The sequence below is a fragment of the Corythoichthys intestinalis genome, chromosome 15 (assembly GCF_030265065.1).
Source record: "Corythoichthys intestinalis isolate RoL2023-P3 chromosome 15, ASM3026506v1, whole genome shotgun sequence".
Taxonomy (NCBI): domain Eukaryota; kingdom Metazoa; phylum Chordata; class Actinopteri; order Syngnathiformes; family Syngnathidae; genus Corythoichthys; species Corythoichthys intestinalis.
In genome coordinates, this window is record NC_080409.1 from 33,421,878 (window position 1) to 33,440,056 (window position 18,179).

Here is an 18,179-nt window from a genome sequence, read left to right on the forward strand (position 1 = left end):
AACTCCTTCATGATGAATTTAGCCTTTGCATATAGTTAATTTTTTTTTCTATATTAGAAAAAAAAATCCTCAATCTAAAAAGTAGGTCATCTATAATTTTAAAGGCCTAATCGTGTTTCTGATGGTAGAAACAAACCCCATAAGTAAATTGATATTAACATCCAATACCTTAAGTTCTTAATCATTTATTTAATTAATCCATGCTTTTGATTCTACAGGTGAACTGACTAATATTTAAACAGGTATGAACTTTGGGGGAAAAAACTTTCAATCTTTTTTAATTTTTATTTTTATTTCACTTATTTATTATTATTATTATTTTTTTTTTTTTAACTTATTACTGCTCTTATCTCTTTTAGTATTTTAAAATTGTCTTAACTTAGACGTTCTATACTTTTCTCACTTTTAATATGTTTTAAACGATTGTACGGCGACCTTGAGTGCCAGAAAGGCGCCTTCAAATAAAATGTATGATTATTATTATTAATTTGCTTTTCCGATTTTAATGAATTACTTAACCCTTTAACACCTGGGGCTGTTTTGTCCGAATTTGCAATCCTTTGATGTTGCCTTTATATTTCAAAGAAAAAAATGGTTCGCAATGGCCTGGTTGGGCCCGTTTTTTCAGGACACCTTAAACTTAATGTCCAAACTGTTGTTTTCTTCACACACCAATTATAATAAACAAATTGGACCCAAAAAGACACAAAAAAAAATCTCCCAATTTTTTTGGACAAAATTTGTAATATTCATGTCCCATTGACAACCAAACATGCTCAACAAAATGTTTTGAATCATGATAATATTTATACAATTTGTTAGGATTAACATTCAACAATTAAAAATGAGACTGAGTAGTTTTATATTTGATAATACAACATAAATGGCAGGTATGGTCAGAGGGCGTTTTTGTCTTTTCTACATAAAATGGTCAAAACAGGTTATATACTGTATATACTATATAGACCAACAGTGCAAAATAGTGAACAGATATATATATGTGTATATATATATATATATATATATATATATATAAGCAGCATGGATGGATGGATATGTATATATGTATATATATATATATATATATAGACTAGACATGTGCCGATTTCCCGTTTCTAGGTATACCGTAGTATGTCACGGTTTCAAAACAGCAAAAACTTTCCGCCATACCGTACCTAGGTATTTGCTATTTTTTATGTCCTAAATATGCAGGGAGAAATCCCTCACTTGCACCTGCAAGGCTAACCCTCCCCCACCGGTTGTTGTTCAGTGTCAGCAAGTCAGCTGTGCTACACGATTGCTGGAGGAGGAGAAACTCCTGAACTTTTTCCCCCATTGAAGAAAACAAAATCTTTCGTATGGGAATACTTCGGCTACAGAAAAGTTGCAGACGGCCGCATCTTAGAGGAGGAGGGGCCAACCGACATGTAAAATATGTTGCGGAGGGTGGCTGCCGAGGTGTCAATACTTCCATTATGATTTTGCATTTATAAAAAATTAAAGATTAGTAAACACTGTCATTAACGTTTCACACCAGCTACGAGAGTTAACTCCAGCGTGTTTAGTGTGTCTAGTGGTGGTAAAACATGTTTTTTTTTCTCTCAGTCAACTGTCTATGTTGAGAAAGAGAGAGTGTGTGTGTATAATGTAAACATGACACGAGTCATACACACGTGCTTTTTATGGAAAAAATTCTAATATTTTGTTCTGATGGTAAAAATGTTGAGCTGTGGCTGCGGGTTTAAGCTCACCTAAAGGACTGCATTTATCTCAATTTTATGTAAAATACTTTGTTTTTTTTAAAAATTATTTTAACTTAACATTATACTTATGTACCAATTTGCTAATGTATTTTCATTTTTTTTAACCCAGACATTTTAGAGCTGTAATTGCAATACCGTGAAACTGTGATATATAGGTTATCATACCGTCAGAATCTCATACTGGCACATGCCTAATATATACCATCTAACACAAAAAGGGTTTGGAGTATATCTTTTTGTGAGTTTAGGTATTGCATCCATCACCTTATCAAAGCGTTATACATACAGTCAAGTTTCTGAAACGCACACATCTACTAAATACAAATTGAAAAGCTTAATTGTGAAAAAAACAATAACATTCAAAAAAAAGTATTTAAATAAAATACTTGCAATAAACCAGTTCAGTTCGATTTAATAATTATGATAAGTTTTAATCATCTTACTGTCCCACCAAATCATTTTTAAACAAGAATAAACTAGTAAAAAATGTTTGGCTTTTTTAAATGCTTCATTGAGTGAGTCCACTCAAATCCGCTCAAGCTGCTCACTACACACAATGAGTTGCCACAGCAATTGTTTAACAAGTTAAATGATGCTTTTGAAGTTTGTGTCTCTAGCAAGATCAAACCCAAACATCTGTCAATCATCGTTAACTTCAATAAGCAACTCCAGTGCATTGCCTGTTGAACAATGAGCAGGGAGGGGGAGTGAGACTGCGCAATCGGCTCGGGACAGCGCATCTTTTTTTTTTTTTTTGTAATTAAAAAGAAAAATTCGTGATTGACTAAAGGCGCTAAGTTTGAAGCGCGAAGTAGAGATGGATCACTGTATATTAAAGGTTTTCGGATGTCGTGCTTCCTTTGTGAACTCGCAATGGCTCCTGGGATATAGTTTTTTGTAGTGCTTTCAGTTTTGAAAAAGGACAGGAAATGATGGAAATATAGACAGAAACACGTGGTCAGCAGCGTTTTAATGATTATGTGGGGAATAAAAATATGAAACTCATTTGACATTATCTCCTGTAGGGCTGCTGCTCTCGATTATTTTATTTGTCGATTAATCGATGGACGACATAGTTCGAATAATCAAGTAATCGGATCGAATAATCAAGTAATCGGATAAGGAAAATAAAAAATTAACGTATCTGAGCTGAGCCTCAAACGGTATTAAAAATAAATAAATGAGGCTCTATGTACAACAAAAGAACAATTGGCTAACTTACATAGTAAAAGTCCGCTAGCTTAAATGCTATAAAATGCTAACATTTTTGCTTTTTACCATGCTCTTAACAAATGGTTCGAACACATATGCCCACAAAAAAAAAAACGACAAAATATACCTATAAACTAAATTACAAATGCATTTAAAAAAAAAAAAAAAAAAAAGCTCAAACAAAAACTTAGCTTATGTTGGTCTTATCAGGGAGCAGCTGGATTCAGCCATGTGAAATGAGGCAGGCTAGAGGGCAGTGTATTCACCCAAATCAATACAACTAAATGCAAACACTTAAAAAATAAACCATTACAAAGCCACTTTAATTAAACGAATACTCGAAGCAATAAAATTTAATTCGAATATTTTTTTCTAATCCAACACTTGAGTTAATCGATTAATCGTTGCAGCGCTAATAAGTACTATAGGTCTGTCATGATTACAATTTTTCTAGGATGATATATTCTCTAGGCAGGCTAGAGGGCAGTGTATTCACCCAAATCAATACAACTAAATGCAAACACTTTAAAAACAAACCATTATAACGCCACTTTAATTAAACAAATACTCGAAACAGCAAAATTTAATTTGAATCTTTTTTTCTAATCGAATACTCGAGTTAATCGATTAATCGTTGCAGCACTAATCTCCTGTTATACTTGGTCGATCCACTTCAAGTTAAAACGGGCGTGGACCTCAACCGCCGCACTTCGGTGGTGTAAAAACAGCCGCCGTCACGTCCTGTGTTAAAGGTTTCATCAATTATGAATTAAAAATATCTGCAATTAGGACACAAGGCTCATTTGACTTCATGAGACGTGATAATAAAAAATTCAAAATCCTTCAAAGGAAGAGGTGTTCACTGGGGAGGGTGTGTGACTTGACCCCCTGTAAAAGACAATACAGATACTTTTTGCACAGAGGTAAAAGTCAGGTCACTCAGTATGTTTGTTTCTATTGCGCTTTGAAGCCGGGCGGGCTGCTGGAATTCCTCCCCGCTTGCATGTCATCATGTGTTGGGTGTCCTGTGTACAGTATGGTTTATTCACCGCTGCCGCATTGTTTTATTTGGACATTCCTTGCAAAAATAGCACTGAATGGTGCTAGGATCCCACGAGGCTTGACGGCGGATCACTGACAACTGTTTTTTGACTGTCACAAAATGGACACTCTTGTAATTCCTCTAAGGAAAGTCGAGCCTGTTTTGTCCACACATATTCTTGGGAAGTACAGGTGTAAAAAATTCATCCCTACACGTCATTTTGTGTGGCCCGCGACAGTTAATAATGTGCCCTCATGTTTCTAGTTGAATAAAATGTATGTTGAGGACTACTCGAAATACATTTTTTTGTTCATTTTCTTAACAAATTAAATCTTACAAAACCCAGAATATTTACTATTTTTACCGTATTGGCCCGAATATAAAACGGTGTTTTTTGCATTGAAATAAGACTGAAAAAGAGAGGGTCGTCTTATATTCGCGGTCTAGACGTTATACCCATTCACGACGTTAGATGGTGCCAGATATCATTGAAGCGATATTCTATCTTGACAGATCTCAGCTACTCTCAAGTTAAACCAGTTTGCATTATTTTATCGGAATGTTTTTCCTTATCCAGATGTTTCAAGACTACAGTTAGACTTCACTTTGATGGTTAATGCAGTTATTGCAATTTTGTTGTTTTATCACAATAGATTGGTTTATTTACATTTCAAAAACCAGAAGCCATTCATTTACGAATGTGACAGGATTTTAGTTTACATATTTAAATATTCAGATATTAAGATTTGAATGAGGCAAAATAACATGCTTTTTCTCTCAAATATGTTGTTGGAATCATTTGTTTCGGATGTACTGCAATTATTTTCTGTATAAAGATTAATTTGGTGTCCAAAAAGTCTTTTTTCAAGGGGGTCGTCTTATAATCAGGGCCGTCATTATTCGGGCCAATATGGTATTTTTTGTTTAATTAAAAAAATATGAAAACAATGTTTACCTTTTATATTACAAAAATAATAAAACATGATAATTGAAAAAAATAACCTTTTTCCTTATCGATTCATCGGCTATTAAAATAATTGCTAATTAATTTGCTAATCGATTAATTGTCAATTTACAGTGGCAGCCCTAGTTTCACTGGCGTTGACAGAAAAATGTGTGAATTGCAGAGGTTTATGTGTAGATAGTAGTTCTAGGCTCTTTGAGCCTCCACTATGTCCACATATTGATTGCTGAGCGCTTGCATCAGTGGACGAGGAGATTGAAATGGATGCCGCTGTTGTCACTTCTCCGGTTACTTCTTCTCCTTCCCCCAGCCTAGCCTATATCAGCCTTTTATACACAGTTTAAATACACTGTACATCTCAGTGTTCTTTGGGAATGACTACAGATCAAGCGCACCCGCATGCAAGTGAAGCAAGAGGGGCAAGTCCAAACAAATGCCAGTCATCTTGGGTCCAAGCTTCTTTAGAAGTTTGAAATATCAGGATGAGAGTAGACATGTTTGTGTTTGTGGGAGAAGGAAATTAACGCTTTTTTTCTGTTTCTTTGTTTGCAAGTCTTCAGTCTGCGCCAACCAAATATTTACATTATCTTAGTATAGTCGTTCTCAGGTAGTGAGACGTGCCACCTTGTGGGGGAGGGGATGCCAAGGAGGCGCCTAACTTGAATAAAGGGTAATTGCACATTTACTATAGTAAACGGCAGTGCTCATATTACTGCCAAAATGTGTCGCGTTTTTATGGACCAAGCATGTGAACAAAAATCACAGAGTGGAAGATATTGACTGGAGTGAACATACATTGAGGAAAAAAATTAACCTGGGTGAAAAATGGAGAGTGACGGGGAAAATGAGACAAAGGAATGTCTTCCGTGTATAGCACTAGAGGTGGGAATCTTGGGACACCTAACTATTCGATTACGATTCAGAGGCTACGAGTCGATTATAAATCGATTATTGATGCAACCCTCCGCTTTTAATGTTTCGTACATTAGTTCCAAAATTGTTTAAAAATCCTCTCAGGCTAAACCAAAGTAGTATTTCAGTATCAAGTTAACAGTTCAAAATAGTAAATAAAATACTGTATAAATACTGTATCAGCAGCTTTAAACTACATTCAATTAGTTTAATTTTTTGAGTCAACCGTTACTCTTTTAAATTGCTCCCGTTATTCCATAATTTCCCTTCTGTCTACTTTCGACAAAAAGTTTTAAAACAGCTTCATTATTCAAAGATAGATTTTGCCGATTTAGGAGTATTTTAGAAAAAAAAGTTACTTAGGTTCGCTATAACAGAGCCTTCCAGAGAAGTCTACTGCTTTAAGAGGGCGACTGTTTACTAACGCCGGCAAGTCTGTCATTTCGCATCTAGTTCTTTACACATGTTTTAACGCCGCCGCCGTCGGTCATTTCGCATCTAGTTCTATATATATGTGATATCTATCGTAGCCGTATGTTTGTAGCAACTAGCAACTGGCCGTTGTTTGTAGCGGCTGTCGGCCGCAGTCAGGTATTGTTGTTTTCTTTGTTTTTTTTTATCTAGCAGCATGAGTTGAACATGATATTTACTCTCGGTCGGTTCCTCATTGCGCCCCGAAGACCGCGCTGTGTTTTAGTACTGCTTTACCTGGTATGATTAAATAATCGGAATTTGGATGTTTGTGAATTGTCCTCAAATCTTCCTCGGCCGAATCACGATTAATCTAAAAATTGTAAATTTCGCACGCCTCTATATAGCACTTGGCTTCACAGTGACTGTGGTGAGAGACAAGAAAAGACCGGTGTGTTTACTGTGTGTAATGTCTGCAGCAGACGGCATGAAGCCAAATAAATGGACATATCACTTAGGCTAGGTTCATACCGCAGGTCTTAATGCACGAATCCGATTTTTCTCGTGTTTTTCCGAGTTGAGTGAGGCATTAACTTGACCGTCTGAATGGGAAAAGTCGCATAAAAGTGGATAATTTCAAATCCAGTCTAGGTCACTTTCGTATGCGGTTATACGTATGGGCCACATTTTTCCAGAATGTGGCTGCTGTCTGTGGTTATAATCTGATCTGGGCCACATTTTTCCAGAATGTGGCTACGGTCTGAACTGTCAAGTTCCCCAAATCAGAACTCATGCAGCAATTACGTCAGCAAACATCGAGCGATACAGGGCGTTACGGTACCCGTGCAGCTGTGCATTAGCATTAGCACCTAGTCTGAACTTGGCTTTTGGGGAAGGAGCGGGCTTGACAAGTCATAAAAAAATTAAATAGGTTGAGGATAAGCCTGAGAATGCTCGGTTTGCTCTCTGCTCCAAATGAGCAATATTTCAAGATTGCTTACACGGCTGACGAGGCAAACTGTCCGTATGTGTGTGTGCGTGCATCATGTGTAGTCATTTGTTTTGATGCTCCTGCTCATGCGGGTCAGTTTGCTCAGAGTGTCTAGGACTGCGAATTTGTGTGCATGCGTGATTTTTGAACAGGCTCAATGGAAAAAGGAACTCTGAATGGGTACGCCAAAAAAAAAACAAAAAAAAAAAGTAATTGTGCAATAAGACCTGGCGGGTAAACCTAGCCTTATTGACATATCACCCCAATAATCCTCATAATCTGCTTTAGCCCCGCCCCCTATGTAATGCCAAATTTTCCCAACAATCTTCGTGTACTGTTTTATTGACAAATGATGAGGAGGGCGTAACAGAAATTATTAAAAAGCACTGCATTCGTGTAAATAGCATATTATCTGTCTTGGTCTACTGCGAACATTCCCCAGTTCAAACAGATTATGACATCTATCACCGTCAATGACGGTCAATGAGTTAAATGTGTTTTTTTCCATCCCTGCAGTCTGTAGCAGAAGGCTTCAAAGAGGCCGTCCAGTACGTCCTTCCACAGCTCATGATGGTGCCTGTGTATCACTGCATGCATTACTTTGAGCTCTTGCAGGTACAACCATTTATGATACACTTAGGAATTCAACAATGTTGGCGCACGAAGCAACATGTGATTTTTTTTGTCCTGGCTGTTTTGCAGCAACTTCAGGAGCGTAGTCAAGACCAAGATGACAGGGAGTGTCTGAAACAGGCCATCACGGCGCTGCTCAATCTCCAGTGCAGCGTGGAGCGCATCTATGCCAAACAGCAGCCTCGGCGGAAACCTGGGTATGTACGCTTAAAAACAAAGTGTTAACAATCGGACTTTCACCTTGTTTTCAGCAATCTTGAATAAATTTAATCATTTTGATTAATTATGACGCTGTACCGTAATTTTCGGACTGTAAGGCGCACCTGACTATAAGCCGCCAGCCACCAAATTTTACACGAAAACGGCATTTGTTCATAGATAAAGCCGCACTGGACTATTAAGCTGCAACTTTCCTCACTCTCACTGTATTATAGGATATTTACACCAAAAGATATTGACCGGAAACAAGTTATTTGACAGCGGCGTCATAAGAATGTTATAAGACCGTCATAATTATGACATGTCACTGTCATGAACATTAATGAATGCTTATGGCAGATGTCATTTAGTGTCATCTGGCAAATTATCTCACTTTTGAATGGATGTAAAAGATCCGAGCTGGACAAAAATGGAGTTAGTGACAAAATATGCCGGATGACACCTAATGTCATCTGTCATAAGCATAATGTCCATGACAGTGTCCTGTCATAATTATGACTTATGACAGCCTTATGACGCCGTTGTTAAATAAAGTGTCACCTATTAACCCAAATAAGCAAATAAATAAGCCGCACTGGACAGTAAGCCGCAGGATTCAAAATGAGGGGAAAAAAGTAGCGGCTTATTTTCTGAGAATTACACTACATCTATACATTTAAAAATTCCACTATTTAAAATTCTGTTAATATTTTTTGTGTTGAATGAGATATTTTTGTATTTTCCCATTTTTTAATAAAAAAAGCTTAATGAATATAAGAATAAAACTGAATATTTACTGTTTTCATCAGTTATATATGTTAATGAGTATTTCAGCAATTTATAGGTCAACAAAATCTAAACGACTAATTGACTATCAGAATAGTCGTCTATTAGTTTAAAACAGGGGCGTCACTAGGTTTTAAGAACAGGGGGGTATTAGATCCGGCAAAAAATAGCGCCGGAGCCAAACGTTCCCATTATATCCTAATGTTCAACGTATACCGGCTGCGTCAGTGCTCCGGATTGACTGCAGACGATCTCCAGCGTGCGGGTGTTGTTGACGTGTGGGCGCTCCCGTCAGGGGCGGCGACGGGACGGCTTTTTTTCGGCACAACACCGGATATTTACAACGAAGTCCGCCAAAACGTTGTTACCGACTTGGCTGCTACGAACAACCTTGCTTTGACAACGGACAGCTGAATGGACATGATGAACATTGAGTTGCAAATTAAGAGCGCTGTGCTTCAAACTCGTCCTGTTTATGAAAGTCGATTGTCATATGCTGATGTTGTGCAGTAATGAGCAGACGTGACTTCTGTGGCACTTGCTAACTTTTTTAATGCGCGTTCACACTAGATATCATGACATGGCAAACTAGATGTGCTACGTCCCATGCCATTGGCTACGTGAGCCCAGAGTGATTATGGGACACGTAGTCCATATACTACATCGATGAATTATAAACCGCCATGACTGAATGGAAGTTAAGAGGGCCAAATCAATCCATACCAGTTACTATAGATAATGCTGCAAATATTGTTAATTCAGTACGTGACACAGAGGATGTTTTGCTCATGTAGTAAACTTAGCTGGTAGTGCTAAGAGAGCTGTAGCAATCAACAGTGTGCCCCTCCTCACTTTACAAACAGTAAAGATTGTTCTCAGCACTTTTATACAAAATTTCTTCAGATCGGTAAGAAGTAAGCACATAAATTTTATGCACTAAAATGCATGTTTATATGATGGCAATTGAATTTTTGCTTGTTAGCAAAAAAAAAAAAAAAAAAAAAAAAAAAATTGTTATTTTTTTCCCCAGAGCATTAAATGTATTGAATCGGATTGAAAATCGTGTCCCCCGTATTGAAAATCGTACCGAACCATGACTTAACTGTATCGTTGCATCCCTATGGAACACCATTGCAGAAGCTATGAGGGGAAAAGTTTTCATTTGCCTAAATGCTCAAGTTATTAAGTGCAATTTTATTTGATTTTTTTCTTGAAAAACACATTTTATTTATTCTGTGTTTCTGTGCGGTATTAATATTGTTGTCTTACTAAGAGGCATGGACTATTGTTTTTAGTTGTGATTTCTTAAAAAATATTTTTGAATTTAAGAGTAAATATATATTGCGTTTAACTGGTTGTACTTGATCTATTAATATATACTGTATTCTCACTGTGTTATTGTAAATTGGTTTAAAAAAAATTGTGGGGGGCGCAATAATATCGCATATCGCAATAATTTATGAGATAAATATTGCACACTAAAATTTGTTATCACGACAGACCTAATGTGGACGTTCTCTATATGAACAAGTAGTGATGTGGGTGTTCTCTATATATGGCTTGAGAATATTTTAAGGGGGCTGAAGGCCCCCTAAAATAAGCCTAACGGCCCCACTGGTTTGATAGCCAAATAATTGTCGTTTAATTATGGCAGCCCGAGCTGCTAGTTGCTAATTGAACAGTACTGCTAGTCTGGACTGTTATGTAAGCACCTTTACTGTTTTAAAAAATGAAAACAATGTGAATGTTCGGCTTCGCGATGGCCAGTGCACACTTGACAATAGACGTGCAATCGAGGAGACTGTTTACAATACGTGCGTATCTCTCGCGTTTATGGAAAGATATCTGGTGGAATCCGTTTTTCGTCCTAACTTAATAATTTGAATGAAATGCTTTTGTCTCGTCTTGTGACCGGCGTCCTGTCTGCTCCCTGCAGCGAGCCCATGTACCGCCTGTATAGCCGGCAGATTCGTAGCAAACAACTGGCCATCAAGCGCATGAATGAGATCCAGAAGAGCATCGACGGCTGGGAGGGCAAGGACATCGGCCAATGTTGCAGCGAGTTCATCCTAGAGGGCCCGCTGCTGCGCGCCGGCGCCAAGCACGAACGCCACAACTTCCTGTTCGACGGCCTCATAATCAGCTGCAAGGCCAACCAGAGCTCGCGGCTGCCCGGCTCGGGAAGCGGCGCCGAGTACCGCCTGAAAGAGAAATTTGTGTTGCGCAAGGTGCGCATCATAGACCGCGAGGACTCGCCGGAGCTGCGGCACGGCTTCGAGCTGATGGCCAAGGACGAGAACTGTGCCGTCTTTTGCGCGCGCACTGCAGAGGAGAAGGCGGCGTGGATGGCCGCGCTGGTGACACTGCAGTACCGCTCCACATTGGACCGCATGCTTGACACTGTGTTGCAGCACGAAGAGCAGGCGCACCCCTTGCGGCTGCCCTCACCGGAGTTGTACCGCTTCGCTGTGCACGACTCAGAGGAGAACATAGTCTTTGAGGACAAAGTGCAGAGCAAAACCGGCATCCCCATCATTAAGGCGGGCACTGTGGTCAAACTCATAGAGAGGCTCACCTACCACATGTATGCCGGTAAGACACATTTCATGTTTTAGTGCCACTGACGGAGAGAGACCTCCAATCCGTTCTCACCAGGATGGATCGGACATCTATTGCCGAGTGAATTGGAGTTCATTCAGAGTTAGAGGTCAAAATTCTTGAAATATAAGCCTTCACTTTTCTGATTTTTCTGCTCCATATATAGCAGGTATTTAACTGTCAAAGGCTTGATTTGCTCAGCTTACAAATCTCAATGGTATAATTTCGATCATATTTTGTGTTATTTACAATATTTGACTGAATTACAGTGGGAAATCTGTTCTAATGTGGGCCATGATTTCAAAATTTGGTATCTAAGTGTTGCCTACATGACCCAAAATGTGATGTCCTCGTGTGGACACCAGGTCTCAATTATTGTATATATTTTTTTATTATTGATATATATTTTTTAATAATTTATGAATTAATAAAATATTAATAACAACCAAAATTAAAGAAATTAAAATGAATTAAAAAAGGAATATACCGCCCAATAACACTCAGAAGTCGATTTCATTTAGGCCTGGGCAATATGACAAAAATTGTTATCACGATAAAAATTTTAATATCAGTCGATATCAATAATTATCACATTTTTTTTTCTTTGAAATATGAAGTCTGATTCTTGCACCTGTGTGAAAGTTGACAAAACTAGATGCTGCTTTAACCAATCTTTAATATCAGCAAAGATCTATGGTGACAAACTACTACACAACTCACAAATATGTGGAACATTGCACAAAATAAAAGTTACCAAAATGCAAAACATTGCACATGAGGGAATCAAAATGCACAGCTTGGCGCAATATCTGAGGGACACATGCAATCCCAAAAAATGAAATTACCATAAATAGACAAACTTATTTTAATTTACACTCAACATGTTAAAGCCTCTTGTGCAGACAATGTCAACAAAATAAATGGACAAAAGAAAATGTTCAGTTTCATAAATGTTACAAATAAACAAGACAGCCATTGCTTTAAAGGTTACATACCAGAAAAATGAGTCTGTCCACAGTATCAGGCTTTAATGCTGCTCTGTGACAGGCCATGATCCCATCAGCGCCCCCCCCCCCCCTTTTCCCCGGTGTTCGGAAGGTGTAATTACAGTTTAAATCTTTCGACTTTTATCGAATGTTTTTATTCTTCATGTTGACAGAAATTATATAATGGTAATTATCGATATCGTTTTATCACCCAGGGTTAATGTCATAACTCATTGCCTACTATTCAGGAAAAATAGACATCCAATTCATTTAACTGGGAGGATTGGCTCGGCAGTCTCATGTTTCAGTGCCATAAACGGGGCTAAACGTCTCATATTTTGACTGGGAGAGACTGGCAGGGATCATTCGCTTTTGTAAAATGTCCTTGAATTTTGTAGCCCTCCAATTTTCCGGTAGATGTTTCTATATTAAATCACAAGCGCTAATATTGGGTTGTTTGTGTCTTTTAGATCCTAACTTTGTGCGCACTTTCTTGACCACGTACCGATCTTTCTGCAAACCTCAGGAGCTTCTTACGCTGCTGATTGACAGGTACTCTTGTGCCTTTAGCGCATACAGCAAAGTTATAGCCGCGAGGACATTCAAAGCACCGCCATCACCTTGTCTGTTTAGGATCGAAATCCCAGAGCCGGAGCCCACGGAGGAGGATCGGCAGGCCCTGTGGAACGGTGACCAGCCAATGGCGGCTGAGCTCCAGAGATTCCGGAAAGAGTACGTGCAGCCGGTCCAGCTCAGGTGAGCTACGTAGTTAGACGAGGATCAAGGGGGGAAAGGGTCAAATCAAATGAAACGTGAATTCATATTGAGGCGTTTACGAGGTAATGGGTCAGTTTTGCTCTGTTTTTGCTCCACAGGGTACTTAACGTTTTCCGTCAGTGGGTGGAGCACCATTTCTACGACTTTGAAAATGACCCCGAGCTGAGGAGTCGCTTAGAGGAATACATCACCAGCAAAATCCAGTTGCGAGGTCAGCTGTTTAAGTCCCACTGTCATGTCAACGGGTACTTTAGTGAATTCAATTGACTGGACTTCACAGAGCCACAATCCGAAACCCTTTTGTTTGTAAAATAAACCCAACTAGCCGTTTTAATCTTAATTTAAAGATCCTTCTGCTGGCCATCGACAGCAATTTACTGGAAGTAACAAAATGAAAAGAACGGTAATATGGCAAAGTTATTTTGTGGTCAATGTAAAAACTGTCAATTTTTAAAGCAACTCTGGAGCAACCTGATCCTTCACTGCAGAGTTTATGCAGGTCATTAAAAAGCATTAAAAGTTATTAAATGGATTTGGTCAAAATTCAGGCCTTGAAAAGCATTAAACTAAATATTCGACAAATTAAAAATGATTTAAACTTGATGGTTTAACATAATTTATTAGAGTTGTCCGGTATTATTGGGTAGCCGATTATATCGGTCGATAAAATCATTTATAAATGATAATACCGTATTGGTCCGAATATAAGACGGCGTCACGGCCCTGAATAAGACGACACCCTCTTTTTCAAGACTCAAGTTTGAAAAAAGACTTTTTGAACACCAAATAATTTTCATTCAGAAAATAATTACAGTACATCTGAAACAAATGATTATAACAATATATTTGAGAGAAAAAGCATGTAATTTTGCCTCATTCAAATCTTAATATCTGAACATTAAAATATGTAAACTAAAGTGCAATCACATTCGTAAATAAATGGCTTCTGGTTTTTGAAATGTAAATAAACCAATGTATTGTGATAAAACAACAAAATTGCAATAACTGCATTAACCAACAAATAGAAGTCTAACTGTAACTGTAGTCTCGAAACAAATCTTAATAAGGAAAAACATTGCAATGAAATAATGCAAACTGGTTAAACTTGAGAGTAGCTGAGATCTGTCATGACAAAACATCGCTTCGATGGTATCTGGCGCCATCTAGCGTCGTGAATGGGTATAACATCTAGATGACCCCCCACTTTTTCAGTCTTATTTCAATGCAAAAACACAGTCTTATATTCGGGCCAAAACGGTATTGACATCTGTTTTTCATTATCAAAGTGAATGTAGAAGTATTCTGCCTTTGTTCAAGGGCTGGTCACAGCCTAGCACAGCAGTTATGTTTATTGCCCATCAGCTATGTCTCAACTATGATGCTTGGGATTCCTTATGTGAGCATACTATTTGCATTCATGGTGCAAAAATTAAATGAACAATTAATGTTCGAACAATCATGAATTAGAAGCTCATTATATACCTCATTCACTGTACTGAAGCTGTGTGCCTTTGCTGTTATATTGAGCCAGAAGCACTGTGTGAGCCATATGTCATATAGTAGTGCCTTTTTGGAATTTTGCACTTGCACTTGATCAAAAAAACGTTTGCACTATTTTGATTTCAACAATAAATATAGTGGTGCAATATAGGCACTTTTTCTATAACTTCAGTTGCCGTTCCCTTATTTTTCACAGAATGTTTTTTTGAAAACCTTGAAGTTGTTACAGTTATCATTATTAATGTATCCAGTGGGGCATCAGTATAAAATTAGCCATTATTATGTTACGTCCACGATCGCATGTATCGATATCGGTTTGATATTGGTCATCGGACAACTCTGCTTACAATTTTTGAGTGTGAAATTATCTGCAGTTGGGCCTGGGCATTAAATTTGTTTAAAATGGCATTAAAAAGCATTCAATGACATTTGCTGATACCTTTAGAAACACTGCATTTGGGTATTGCCAGTAGCAACACTTGTCCATAATATGTGAACTTTTTTTTTTTTTATTCATGTTTGTTCTGGCCACAGGCAAGTCCATGCGGAAGTGGGTGGAGTCCATCAACAAGATCATCCGGCGCAAGCTGCAGACACAGAGTAACGGCGTGAGCCATAACATCACCTTCGAAAGCCCACCCCCTCCCATCGAGTGGCACATCTGCCGCGCCGGCCAGGTGGACTCCTTCGATCTCATGACCCTGCACCCAATTGAGATCGCCCGGCAGCTAACCCTGCTGGAGTCTGAGCTGTACAGGTGAGTTGACAGAGTTCGCACCGGACGGAAGAACGCTTGCTAAAGGCACTGCCTTATCCGCAACATGATTGTTGTCGTTAACATAAACGAAGAAAATTACACAAACTAGAATTGCGGAGACAGTTTTGTTAAATACAATAAATAAGAATTCTATGTAAAAGACGGAACCAATAACAGAATTGTTTTCACAAAACTAAAACATTTTTAAATTAACGACAATGTTTTAGCTTTCGTATTTTATCCGTGGAAGCAGTATTTAAAAACAATAAAGACAAAATGAGAAAATAAACTGAAAACATATTTTCTTGAGGTTTTTGTTTTCGTTTATCCGAGAAATGACCCAATATATGAAAACATTACTAAACTTAATTAACTAAAACCAATACCTTTAAAAATAGTGAATACTAAGGAAAGCTAAAAATTGCACTCTAAATTAAGGGATGGGAATCTTTGGCATGTGGCCGATTCGATATGTGTACACGGGTTGTGATGCAAAAACGGTTTTGTATCTTTCTTTCTTTTTAAAGCCATAACGGTTGGAGTACAATTTGATTCGGTAAAATTCAGTACCACAAAACAATAAAATGCATCGGATTTATTAAACCTGATCAGAAAATTTAAGAAATAAATTGGTCATTTGGTCATTAACCAAAGTGCCCAAAAGTATAGCCCAATGCTTTGGCAGGTTTGGGGGGGATAAAAACATAAACATTTTGTGCTGAATATTGCCTAGTATTTTCTAAACACAGCAAATAGTTTTCAGGAGTAACAGGTTTTAAACATGATATATTTTCGCCCTACAAATTTGAATTGTATAGGCTATTCCGTTATCAACTTATCGCAAAATTCCTATTCTGACCTTTCACCTCATAACCCCCAAATCACCTTTTCAGTTTCATTTTATAAAAGCATCCTGCAATATTGATAATAATCCTTTTATTCACTCTTAAGTTAACTTGAACGCAAACATACAGACATACAGAGCCAAATATGTAACCTCCGCATACTATAGGTTTCACCTAGGGGCTGAGGCAAAAAAACAAAACTACTCTATGATCCGCAGAGCCGTACGGCCATCTGAGCTGGTTGGCAGCGTGTGGACCAAAGAGGACAAAGAGAAGAACTCGCCCAACTTGCTCCGGATGATACGACACACCACCAACCTTACGCTGTGGTTTGAGAAGTGAGTGTCCCACCACCGTTAACTCTTTAGTAGCAAACTAAGCGTGTCAATGTGCCCCAGGTGCATTGTCGAGACCAAGAACCTGGAAGAGCGCGTGGCCGTGTGGATGCGCGTCATTGAGATTCTGCAAGTGTTTCAGGAACTCAACAACTTCAACGGCGTGCTTGAGGTGGTCTGCGCCATCAACTCAGTCCCAGTCTACCGCCTGGACCACACCTATGAGGTCACTACTGCAAATTACACGCCACCCAAATTTATGAAAAATGCATACATTAGCCATAGGAATATTTACATAGTTACACAGAAAGATTTGATCGATCAAAAATCTTTTTATGAACAAAATTAACGTCAATATGCCCAGTTCCGTCCTCCTTTTGCATATGCACAGGGTTCTCAACTCTTACGCATTGTGTGTGTCTCCCATGCAGTTAGGGCCATTCTCACACCCTACGCCACACTTCGTGTTTCTCAGCCTCCCCCCCTCCCCCCACAAAACAAAACTCCACCATTGTCATAACATAAAAATATTAAGCTGCCGGATCATAAAACTGTTTATATTTGCTGCACAAGCAACTTTAAAGATTGTGCGCTGTCAGTGCAATGTGGTCGGCCTCAAAGATATCACATTCAAAAGAATAGTTGTCTAAAGGCGAACTTGTCTGTCAGGCGGTACGTAAGGTAATTTATTTTCTCCACTAAATTACTCTTCACTGGCTGAATTCTTGACAGATTTAGTAACGTGGCTATGATTCCAGCTGGACTTGGAGAAAATATAAATGTTCATAAATTGGTAGTAAAATACCTAGTAATTAATAGTTAGTAGTAGTTACTAGGTAGTAAAATGGTCTGAGAGAAAGCACTAGGGACTTCTAAAGTGGCCAGCAATGAGTTCAGACCTGAATCCCATAGAATACCTTTGGAGAGATCTGAAAATGGCAGTTTGGAGAAGGCACCCTTCAAATCTCAGAGACCTGGAGCAGTTGGTCAAAGAAGAATGGTCTAAAATTCCAGCAGAGCATTGTGAGAAACTCATCGATGGATACCGGAAGCGGTTGTTCGCAGTTATTTCGTCTAAAGGTTTTGCTACTAAGTATTACGCTGAGGGTGCCAATACTTTTGTCTGGCCCATTTTTAGAGTTTTGTGTAAGATGATAATGCTTTTTTTTTTTAAGTTCTCTTTTGTGTTTTGTCACTGCAAGCAAAAATGATTTGCATTTGTAATTGCAATCATTTTCTGGGAGAAATCGAGCATTACCTGTCAGAATTGCAGGGGTGCCAATACTATTGGCCAGCAGTGTAGGCAAACTGCAGCTTTTGGAAGATGTAAAAAGGTTGTCCGCCCGATTGCCTGCCTGAGCGGTCCATTGTCCGACAAAGCCAAGGCATCCTTGCCTTGCAAACACTCAAGATGCTAATTGGAGCAATCCAACCCTGTGGTTTTGTGAGTGTGAATTGGAATGACTAAT

At 38.5% G+C, this 18,179-nt stretch overlaps 1 protein-coding gene across 2 annotated transcripts in view; it reads left to right on the forward strand.

Annotated features, from left to right (window-relative positions):
- sos2 (son of sevenless homolog 2 (Drosophila)) overlaps nucleotides 1-18,179 on the forward strand; it is a 72,017-nt gene that overhangs the window by 36,604 nt on the left and 17,234 nt on the right. For both annotated transcript variants that reach the window (XM_057858866.1, XM_057858867.1), the window contains exons 8-16: nucleotides 7,812-7,910; nucleotides 7,998-8,125; nucleotides 10,849-11,504; nucleotides 12,967-13,048; nucleotides 13,130-13,252; nucleotides 13,372-13,484; nucleotides 15,308-15,530; nucleotides 16,594-16,713; nucleotides 16,774-16,936. In XM_057858866.1, the coding sequence (XP_057714849.1) occupies nucleotides 7,812-7,910; nucleotides 7,998-8,125; nucleotides 10,849-11,504; nucleotides 12,967-13,048; nucleotides 13,130-13,252; nucleotides 13,372-13,484; nucleotides 15,308-15,530; nucleotides 16,594-16,713; nucleotides 16,774-16,936 (1,707 nt within the window). The remainder of the gene's footprint in view (nucleotides 1-7,811; nucleotides 7,911-7,997; nucleotides 8,126-10,848; nucleotides 11,505-12,966; nucleotides 13,049-13,129; nucleotides 13,253-13,371; nucleotides 13,485-15,307; nucleotides 15,531-16,593; nucleotides 16,714-16,773; nucleotides 16,937-18,179) is intronic.